This window comes from Mytilus californianus, unplaced genomic scaffold (genome assembly GCF_021869535.1).
Source record: "Mytilus californianus isolate M0D057914Y unplaced genomic scaffold, xbMytCali1.0.p SCAF_11, whole genome shotgun sequence".
Lineage (NCBI taxonomy): Eukaryota > Metazoa > Mollusca > Bivalvia > Mytilida > Mytilidae > Mytilus > Mytilus californianus.
In genome coordinates, this window is record NW_026262593.1 from 42,077,319 (window position 1) to 42,089,420 (window position 12,102).

The 12,102-nt window shown below is 32.9% G+C and overlaps 1 protein-coding gene across 1 annotated transcript; it reads right to left on the reverse strand.

The window, feature by feature from the left end:
- Window positions 1-7,409: 7,409 nt before the first annotated feature.
- LOC127720120 (E3 ubiquitin-protein ligase TRIM71-like) lies at window positions 7,410-11,845 on the reverse strand. The gene is made up of 2 exons (XM_052226548.1): window positions 11,692-11,845; window positions 7,410-9,406 (listed from the first exon to the last, which is right to left on the reverse strand). The coding sequence occupies exons 1-2, from the start codon at window positions 11,705-11,707 to the stop codon at window positions 8,208-8,210; spliced, it is 1,215 nt and encodes a 404-aa protein (XP_052082508.1). The 5' UTR covers window positions 11,708-11,845; the 3' UTR covers window positions 7,410-8,207.
- Between the last annotated feature and the right edge of the window lie 257 nt (window positions 11,846-12,102).

The following is a 12,102-nucleotide window of genomic DNA, read 5'->3' on the forward strand; positions in this document are numbered from 1 at the left end:
GTATTTATCATTATAAACAGTTTCCAAAATGCCCTCCTATCACGTAGGCGAACAGTATTTACAGGTTAAATGTTGACCAGTGGGAATATTTACTGGTAGAAAATATCATTGACATAATTTAAAATTTAATATCACTGTCAACTTGATCTCATTCTATTTTCTGATCATCATCATGAGACTGTTTTAGTGAAGTTTGGTTGTATGGTCCTTACACTTTATTTGAATCCATGTCTTTAATCATGTAATTGTCCTTTCCACAGTAAGAGACGATTTCATACGGCCCTTTATATCTAAATTGCTCAACAGTGCCCATTCCGTTTTACGTCAAAATTTTTTAAAAACTTTTTCTCCAATTTCATGTGTTTTAGTCATTACATTTCTGCGCCTGTCATACTTCTGTTTTTGTTTCTCCTGTGTTCACTATCATCATTTGTTCCTGTTCATTTGTTTTGTTTCGTTTCTAGCGGTTTACTTAACTTGCTGCATCAGACGAAGAAATTTCTACATATTTAACATTTAACCATGCATCATTTCATGCGGTAGGGTGGTTTTCTAACATACATGGCTTCGAATGATGTTATTTTAATACTATCGTGAACAGACGTTCTGTATGCAAAATAAGTTTTATTTATATATTCATGCCAGCTCTGTCCATCTTCATTCACTGTTTAATGATAATGCTTTTCAATCTAGAATTGAATTTCGCCGGTAACCCTTTACCGTGTGGGTGATACGGTGAAAAAAAGTTAAATAACAAAATACCGAACTCCAAGGGAAATTCAAAACGGAAAGTCCTTTATGAAATAACTAAATCAAAAGCTTAAACACATCTAACGAACGGAAAACAACTGTCATATTCCTAACTTGATACAGGAATTTTCTTATGTAGAAAATGGTGGATTAAACCTGGTTTTATAGCTAGCTAAACCTAGTTATGTAGTGATATGTTTTATGCCATTTTTAGTAAACAGTACTTGCTAGTTCAAAATTTTGTTGTTGATTTCACTACCATAATCGGAAACTATTTCACTACAAACTCCAAATTTATAAAAATGTATCTTCGATTTTAGACTCTATTTCTTTCGACTTTTAACTGTATATCGGATATACTTCAGGCCATTTAGATGTATAATGAACTATAGTCAATACATATCTCGGGAAAAAAAGTTCTCAATTTCTTGTAAACAAAGAAAATTAAAGAATCCCATGGAACTTGGTCATGCCTTTTTAAAGTTTTTACATTTAAGTCTCCTGTTTTAGGGTAATGTAAACTAAAAGAAAAATCACTGATTTTGAGAAATATTTTTGTAAAAAGACACCCCTTTTCCTATCAAGAAAAATTTTGACAAAACTGCCAATAATTAAGTTTTTTTTTATTGGAGATTAAAAACTAAAAAATATATACTCTTATAAAAGTTTTGACAAATTTTAGTTACATTAGCCCATAATTTTCAAATGGGAGCACTTGGTGGTGTAATTTTCTTTGCTGGGTATAGAATTAATTTTTTTTTTGCACATGACCAATACATATTGTCACTCTTATTTAACATGCATGTTGAAATGTTGTGCGCCATATACCTTTGCAAGAATTATTTCAGTATGTTTTGAAACAAATATTTAAGACTACAATATTTGAATTTTGGTTGGTATTCTTATTTATCTCATACAGCTTTTATATAGTATTACTTATATATTTAATACTTATAACCAACAGAAGACAATGGTCTTTGTGGTCTTTTTGTTTTCATGTAGGCATTCCTGACATTTAAAAAAAAAAGCGGTAACGTCTTAAACAATACCTAACCAATAATGGCGGTCCAATATTTTGCTAATTGTCTTGTTTCTGCCTAAATGGCATTCAGTTTCATTATGACATAATGTAATCATACTGTTCTCTTTGTCTTTTGTAATCACAAGTCTTTCAGATGAGTCTATCACTCTATTTCTATTTTATTTAATTTTTCTTCTTTGACTCTCACTTGAGCTAATGCGATATTCTTGGGTAAAAGTAAAATAACAAAAATACCGACCTCCAAGGGAAATTCAAAACGGAAAATAAAATGATAAAATCAAAAACGAATGGAAAAAAGCTGTTTATAGCTGAATATATCATCATACTCTGATTTCTCTATTACTATAGTGATGTAAGTATATTTCTACCTGTACTTTTGTAATTGTAAAATTGAGAATGGAAATAGGGAATGTGTCAAAGAGACAACAACCTAGCCATAGAGCACACAACAGCCGAAGGCCACCAATGGGTCTTCAATGCAGCGATAAACTCCCGCACCCGGAGGCGTCCTTCGGCTGGCCCTTAAACAAATATGTATACTAGTTCAGTGATAATGGACGCCATACTAAACTCCAAATTATACACAAGAAACTAAAATTAAAAATGATACAAGACTAACAAAGGCCAGAGGCTCCTCACTTGGGACAGGCGCAAAAGTGCAGCGGGATTAAACATGTTTTTTGAGATCTCAACCCTCCCCCTATACCTCTAGCCAATGTAGAAAAAACAAACGTACAACAGTACGCACAGTAAAACTCAGTTAAAGAGAAGTCAGAGTCCGATGTCAGAATAGGAATCAAAAGAAAATAAACAAAATGACAATAATACATAAATAACAACAGACTACTAGCAGTTACTGACATGCCAGCTCCAGACCTCAATTAAACTGATTGAAAGATTATGTCTTCATCATACGAATATCAGGCACAATCCCTCCTGTTAGGGGTTTAGAATTATACCATCACAAAATATATGAGAAGAACATAACCCGTGTCATGCCAACAACTGGTTTTAGAATAAATATGTTTAATTCCGATGCAAAGACCCTATAAGTGAATCAATATTAAAGCCAAAATATGCAATCTTCAATGACCTGACAACAGTATCGTAACTATATCCCTTCTTAATAAGTCTATTTAAAGGTTTTGTTAGCTTTTGAGGTGAATACTGACATTTTTGTGCTTTGTAAAGAATATTACCATAAAAGATTGGATGTGAAATACCCGAACGTTTAAGATGTCTGCATGTTGAGTTATATTTACGAATGATGTCCTTATACCGATGATAAAATTTAGTAAATGTTTTGACTAGTTTATGATATCGAAAACCCTGGTGTAATAATTTTTCAGTAATACATAAATTTCTCTCGCTAAAATCTAATACGTTGTTACATACACGAGCGAATCGTACAAGTTGAGATATATAAACACCATACGATGGTGACAAGGGAACGTCACCATCTAAAAATGGATAATTAACGATAGGAAATGAAAAATCATCTCTTTTATCATAATTTTTTGTATTAAGCTTCCCGTTAATGATATAGATATCAAGATCGAGGAAAGGACAGTGGTCATTGTTAGTATTTGCTTTATTCAAAGTAAGTTCAACAGGATAAATTTCTTTAGTATACATACTGAAGTCGTCATTATTGAGAGCCAATATATCATCCAAATATCTAAAAGTATTGTTAAATTTTTGTATCAGATGTTGTTTCGATGGGTCTTTGCTGATTTTAGTCCTAAATTGTAACTCATAACAATACAAAAACAGGTTCGCAATAAGTGGTGCAAGTTAGTCCCAATTGGAATTCTGATAACTTGACGATATACGGAATCTCAAAAGCAAACAAAAATGTTATCAAGTAAAAATTCAAGGGCAGATATAGTATCAAGGCATGTACATGTATTTCACTTACCTTACGTTTTAATTGATCAGGATATTATTTAATAATTACAATCTGTGAAATAATGTCTGGTTTTGATACATATTTTTCATGATAATGGTTTTCCTTTTTATATTGTGATTATGAAATAGAAAATTTTTGTTTCAAACAGATGATATTTTACTATAAATTCATTTCCGAATACTATTTTACAATTAACACCTGTGATGTTATTTCCGATTACAATACATTTGTTTTGATTTTATAACCCTATGCATGACAAGGCAAAGAAGTTCACGAAACTCTACACAGAAAGCTGAAAACTGTGCATCACGAACCCGACCACAAACAAGGGATTTCGCAGGTGATCCGGAAGGGTGAGCAGATTCTGTTTCACTAGTGGCACCGTTGTGTTACTCGCAGTGAATACAAATTTAGTGATGATTCTCATTTAAAATGTCACAGTCGAGGAAAAGAGGACGGGATGGTGTTTGTGACAATTGGAACATATCCATTGGCATCTGTGACACAGATATTCAATAATCATCACGGGATCACGTGTGTAAAAGTTTCGAAGGGATAGTTTCAATTTTACCACATAGAACCCTCAAGATCAATAGCTTCCTTATAATCTGCAGCAAACTAATGTCAAGGAAATCATGACAGGAAACGCAAGTTCTGGATTTTGTATCAACTGGGAGATATATACTCCATATGCAGACGCTGCTAGAATGTTGCTACATAGAAATGAAAATGTCACAATTTGAAAGCTTAAATCTTCCCTTTTGACATAAGGTTTTGTTCTCAACCGACCATCATTGTTAATTTCTAGATGTAAGTCAAGATATGAGGTAGACTTAACTGTATATGTGGTATCCTTTATATCCAAAGTTCTATTGGACAGGTGCATTTAAGAAAGTTATCTAAATAAACTCATTATTGAGATTAAATATTCTTACGCGAGTCGTGCGTTTCGTCTACAAAAGACTCATCAGTGACACTAGAATTAAAAAGTTCAAAAGGCCAAATAATGTAAAAAGTTGAAGAGCATTGCGACCCAAAATTCTGAAAGGTTTTGTCAAAAATACAGCTACTGTAATCTGTTCCTGGTGTAGAAAATTCTTAGAATTTCGAAAAATTCAAGTTTTGCAACACTTTAATTTATGAATATGACCATACCAATGGTAATCATGTCAACACAAAAGTAATGACCACTGAGCTTGTTTTACACTCAGGGAGGAAATTACCATCAACAGTGGCATCTTTGTGTAATATTTAGTGAGAGGACATTATCTATGAGTGAGGAGGAGGTGACACGGGGGATGCTCATTTTCCGATTCCTGCATTTTTTTGTAATTTGTTCCCGCTTCCCACGGACACAAAGACCAGACACCATTTTGTTTTCCGCGGGGACAGAACAAAACATATTTTAAAGCAAAGAAGGAAATTTGTGTTCTAAAAGAAATTTTATTGATGGCCGTTTTTTTATATGGCTATATTTTTCAAGCATTGGTAATGGTTTTAGTACGACTTTCAACGTAAAGTAATACTTCAACCGTCTGACTTACATCATTAATTTTTGTTTTTCGTTGCTTCGAGTCAAGACGCTATCTGCCAATACCTATAATTGTTTGCTTCACGTCTAGACGCTACCTGTCTATATTTATTCTGGACGATTGATTGTTGTTATGTTTCACGTCGAGAAGCTATCTGCACATACCTTTTCTGGACGATTGAATGTTGATTTGCTTCACATCCAGACGCCATCTGTCCATACTTGTTCAGGGCGATTGATTGTTGTTAATCTTAACGTCCATAACCCATCTATACATACCTATTATGGACGATTAATTGGTGTTATGAATCACGTCAAGAAGCTATCTGTCCATATGTATTCAGATTGATTGTTGCTTGTTTCACGTCCAGAAGCTATCTGTTAATATTTATTCTTGGCGATTTATTGTTGGTTGCTTCAGAGAGCGTTGGTTGAGAAGGAAAGAAATTGTTGTTTCTTAAAAATCGTGTGTCGACCTCTTATTCTATATTTAATTTCATTTGTTTTCATGTATGGTAAGGTCGCATTGTCATTTATACTAGACTCAAGCTAACAACCACTCCCTAGCAGCAACCTGCCAGTTTTCATATATACCTATAAACCCAAGTTTCAATAGGCTTCAGACGTGTTTTTAATTATTGTATATACCCATTCTTATATCTTAATCTGTATAGTTCTAACCCAATTTTGACTCATTTTGGCAAATTTTGAGTATTTACTCCAACAATATATAAGAAAGGCATTGTTAACCAAAACCACAGTTTTGTTGAAAGTAAAGCTATATTTTGTCTCAAGGGTAAAAAAAAAAGATCATTCATTTTGGTTAGCATTGCAAAATGTGTCCTTCGATGCAAAATTTTACAATGACATTTTAATTTGCAATTTTGTATCAAAATGCTTTCAACAGCAACATGTAGTACATAACTGCTTTTTGAAGTTATACAAATTTTTAAAGGTAAATGATAAAGACAGTTTAATATTTTATTTCAAGTAGGTTCTGAATACCTTTGGAATATGACCCTATGAGTGAAAAAACAAAAACGGGGAAAATTAGCACTAACCACTTGTAATCCTACACTCTAAATGCATTCAAATCTTTTTTTTATCTTTATCTCATTCATAACTATAACCATTCTGATTGAAACTATAAAGATTTATTATATAGATTTACGATCTAATAGCTAAGCCCGCCCAGCAAATTCCATCAACCTAGATGAAGTAATTGTGTCACTTCCATTTCATGTCCCCATTAGTTCCCTCGGACGGAGAAACTAGTTAATATATCTTAATAGGTCATCGCGCAGTAGAAATACATATTGTTTGTGCTCTCCTTATAGCTGGACGTGGGTTTATTGAGAAACTGAACACGTCTTGACAATAATTTCCATCAACACAATCCTTCTTAAAACAAAAGGATGCCCGGGAAACATGGAATGGCAAAACATTACAATTGATTGTTAAATTATATTCTGTTTATTTACCATCAGTATATAGAGTACCTGTGAGATAGGGTTGAACACCCAATACCCAAAACAGTGCTTTTTTTTTACACATACGAAATGTCCAAGCTTGCTTTATATGATATATATAATGAATTCTATCATAAACAATAATTTTTGAAAGTTTTAATTTACCAACTTTGTTTGCATGGATTCTGGTTCCTTGTCAAACATATTTGTGTGTCTGCTTCTGCTTGTTCAGGAAATTATTCAGGTGAATATTTAAAAGCTATCTTTAAAATAACTAACCAGACTGTAATTAGTTAATTATTGTTTTATTGAATCTAAACGTTACTGTGTAAAATGTCTTTTAAGAACATTTGAAATATTGCACACGTGACAAGTGAGATTTATAGTTTTATTACCACGTATAAAAAGGATAAACATTCAAGAGAACGTTCTACACAAACACAAACAAACAAACAACGTTTAAAAGTACACAGAAAAATGTGTAAAAACGACTTGATATTAAATCCAGGAAGGAATCATTTTATCCAAACATATCAGCACATGTCCCTTTATATATTGCGTTGTTTTCTTCACCTCGAACCTGAATCGATTAAGTTCCGAGACGGTCCGTTTCCCGGGTCGAATCTTAGTCACGTGATAACGATAAGTTTGTGATATATATTTTAATGTTAAATAATTCTATAACTTGTATATATTAATGGACTTTTATGATCATAAGTTCTTGTGTTGATTTGTTGTAATCTAAATCATACGGTTGTATAATTCCATCATCTTCTCTGAGTACAACCTGGTGGCTTTTACCGTCTGGACTAATCTTGACAACAGTGTTCGATTCGTATCCACATACATAAGCATTTCCGTTGCTGTCTACTGTTATACCTTGTGCATTTAGCAAGTCAGAATTTTGAAATCTGTAAATATTACCTCCATTTAGGTCGTATGACAAAACATAGTCATTTGTTTGACTAGTTTGAACTATGTTGCCTTGCGCATCACAGTCGAAATGTTTAGGTGGAACGGACACTGTAACTTTCTTGCACTGCAATATACCACAACTTTCACTACAATCTAAAATGTTGATTGCCTTTTTACTGATACGAAATGCTAATTTATCTCCATTAGAAGCTATGTCTGATGCCTTTTTGTGTTCAAAACATTTACTGAAATGGTATCCTTCCTTTCCACATTTCAACCGTAAAATACCCTCGTCTTTGATAGAAACAAATATAAAAGACTCCGATATTGGCGACTTAGCCATGTCCTGTATTTTTATTGATTCGAATGATTTTAATTGTTTGCCTGACGGTTCACAAATGAAGATTCGTTGATTTTTTGAATCTCCAAGCGCAATTTTGTGCTTTCCGATAAAACAACATAGATCAGGAATAACATAATCTTCCTTTAACATTTTCTTGATTTGTACACTATGTTTTAAATGAATAAACTTCTTTCGTTTAGCGCTAGCGTTGTCTAACATTTCGTCCTGTTCTAAGTTTGTGATATTTTCTAGTGTATGTCCATTTGTAACGCCTTTAGCGGTATATCCATCGGTAACACATTTAGCGCCAATCGTATATGAGGGAATACCAAAAAGATAAATAGTCCAGGTTTATTGTCTGTATCTAACTGAAAGTCTAATGATTCCTTATGGTATAGAATAGTTTCGTTACTATCTGACTGGCAATCAGTATCTAATTTATCATTCAAATCGCGCAAACCTGTTTCAACTCTCGTTTGACTAAATGCGGTATCTCTCATAAGTGAGACCTCCGACTCTGGTATTATATTTGTTGCCAAGTTTTCTTCATTCTGCAGCCTACGATCTTCATGTGCAATCAACCCAACACTGCGAATTTGGTTTGACATTAAAGATGTAGATACATGTGTTGAAGAAATAGTTCCAAGGTCTGTAATCAAATCAAGTAAGTTTGATCGTTGGAAACGAAGCTGAATTCTGTCCTCATCGGTAGGTAGACGAGAAAGAGCATTCATCTTTCTTTGTAATTCGTGTTCCAACGCGACTAGAATTACAAAATGTTGTTTCTTTGTTAAATGGTCTCTGACATTTTTGATATCGTGTTCTATGGATTTTACACTTGATTGGATTTTAAGAAATGTTTCAATATTATCGTCTACTTTTTCTATTCTTTTCGAATGATGATGCGACAAATTTTCTACTAGCCCACTCTGTAATGCATCGATCTTGTTCTTAATTTCTTGACAGAAATGTCCTATCTCATCATGTACTAGTATGCTATTATGTTCAGCTTGCATTAAGTTTTTGTTTTTAGTTTTTTCCTCAATACGTTGATCAAGACTTCCTTTAACTTGTTCTGCTTTGTTCTTGAAGTGTCCAATAAAACTGTCACTATCAGTTTTGTCTTTTATTTCTTCTAATTCACGACATTGCTTGTGGTGTTCTTTCTTGCACAGATTGCAGAGGACAGATTTATGTTCAGAACAATAAAACAGAACAGACTGATTTGAATGCTTACTGCAAGTTACAGGAATATCTAGAATTTGTGCACTGATGATCATTTTGATATAAAGTGGCAGAACATAATGTTCGCTTGTTATTTTCAATTTTTGATGGACAACTGCACATGGTGTGCATAAGTTCTCTACGCATTCGCGACACCAAAATTCAGCAAACTCTGTACATTTATCCCTTACACAAACATCACACAATGGCGTCTCTTCCTTTACTGTAAGAAATAATATCATATAAAGCTTACTAGATTTTTATAGTTTTGTAAGTGTATGTCTAAGGTATAATTTGCATAATTGGATTAAAAATCTGATGGATTGGCTTTTTGTTTTGTTTTGTTCAAATCAAATTAAATCTGTTTATTTCCTGATTAAAGGGCCCTTAAGGGCATTTCAATTACAAATAAGAAAACAAATATATAGACAAACATATGTACATTCATTTTAGACAAAACAGACGTATGCACAGCAATACCCACTATATTTTCGCAATTTAAAAACGAATTACGAAGCTGTCTAATATTTTGCGTCGTTACTTGATTGGTAAGTATTTGTGATCCTAGTTGTTGAAATCATCAGAAATATAAAAAAATACCTAACAAAAGTAAAAAGTGTCGTCATAACTAAACAAGAGTGCACAAGCTGAAATTTCTCGCCTCCTTTACTTATCATGATTAAATTTCATACCATACACCGAAGATAGTAGGCATATTGCTTACAGTATCTGAGAAACATATATAAACTTTGAAAATTGAATATTGACCAATGAACCATCTTAATAAGGTCAAGGTTAGTTGAATCCTTCCAGACAGTATGAACAATTAACAATTATTTAATACACCGAACATAGTTGACCTTCTGCTTATGGTATCTGAGAAACAGACATAACAAGGAAACTTAACATTGACTAATGAACCATTAAAATATGGTCATTTTCAGATAAACCCTGAGAGACAGACATGTTCACCCAACAATCTTTCCATACACGGAATATAGTTCGCTTATTGCTTAAGTATCAGATCACGGACAAGATCATGAAAATTGAACGTTCACCAATGAACTCTTTAATTAGGTCAATGTCAGATGAAATTTGCCAGACAGAGGTGTACACTTTACAATCATTCCAATCACCAAATAAAGCTGATCTGTTGCTTATAGTATCTGAATAAAACAAGATCAAACCACAAAAACATAACATTGTCAATGAACCACGAAAATTATGTCAAGGCCAGATGAAACCTGCAATACACGCAGGACATATACACCTTCAAATCATTCCTTCCACCAAATGTAGCTGACCTATTGCTTATACTTGTTATAGTATCTGAGAAAAAGACCAATTTCAAAACTTAACATTGACCAACGTACCATGCAAATTACCCCTGCCGGACGGACATGTACACCATGCAATCATTCTACACACCAATTATAGTTGACCTATTGCTTATAGTATATGAAATGCGGACTTGACCACGTAAACTTATCCTTGATCACCAAAATTAGATCGAGGTCAGGAGAACCCAGTATGAGGGACTTTTAGACCTCACATACCAAATATAGTTATCTTATTCTAAATTAATGAGTATCTCACATGACAAAAAAATTGTTTTTCTCCAAGCAGTCGATGAATCACAAAAATGAGACCAATGACATATGACAGACAGAAACTTCTGCAATAAAAAGCTTTATACAAATAGTTTACGCCATTGCTGCCGTCGGACTGTAATCTCTGTGTCTCGCAATATTCGACTTTGGTCATAGGCAAAGCAATGTCTCTTATTGACTTTTTTACAATGACAACAAAATGTGTAATTTCTGGTACATAATTATTTTTAAATTCTTAATAAACATTATAATAATATGAAAATGTTTTATTTCCTCTTGGAGAAAAGGTGACTGTCTTTAAAATGTTTAAGAGAGCAATCATGGCTCGCAAAATAGTGTCAACTTATAAATGTACTAGATAAAAATTATTAACCAAATGACATATCATGTATATAGCTAAGTGAAACGACACTAATTATTTGATATTGATTGTAAAGTCAGCTTAAATCTGCAGTACACGTATACTTTTATCACCAAGATAAGCCTTGTGATATTGAGACTTTGAAATGTTTAATTGTTTTGTTTGTAAAATGTAGTTGATGTTTCACACAAAAATAGTTCATTGTATCTAACATGTCTAAATATAAATCAGGAAATGAAAAAACTTTCGAAAAAAATTGTTCTGAAAGGTTTCTATACACGTACAAGTTAATCGCTTTTCTGCAGCTCATATAAAGGTCGTGCTTAGCCAGGCATTCATTTAGAGAATTACCAATATCGATAAACGGATTAAAAACCTACATGTGTAGATCGATAAATGAAAAAAAACCTACATATATAACATTGTATAAGCAACAGATTAATCCGTCAATAGTCATTAAGAACATTTTATGAGACTATTCAAAACAATGGAATTAGAATTTCCTGTATTCAAAAAATGAATAACAAAAAAACTCACTTAAACTTTCCTCCATGTCTTCTCTTGATTCTTATTAAAATTAACATATTTTCAGAAAATAAAGTGACCTATATACATGATACAAGATTTAAATAACAACGTACTCGAGTCAATTTATTTATAGTAACAAATATGAATATGTATATGATCACTATTATTCTATAAATGTGAACATGGTGAAATATGTATATTATCATGTTTAACCCTACCAAACACTTTTAGTGTCTGTCCAAAGTCAGGAGCTTATGATTCTGTGGTTGAATTGACGGTGGTTGAAGTCTGACATATTAGTTTTCTGTAAATTGAATCAGTTCGATTTTGTCGTTTGAATTGGTCACATTTTCTTGTTGAGGCCTTTTTACAGCTGACTATATGCTATGAGTTTTTCCAGTGTTGAAGGCTGTATGAAGA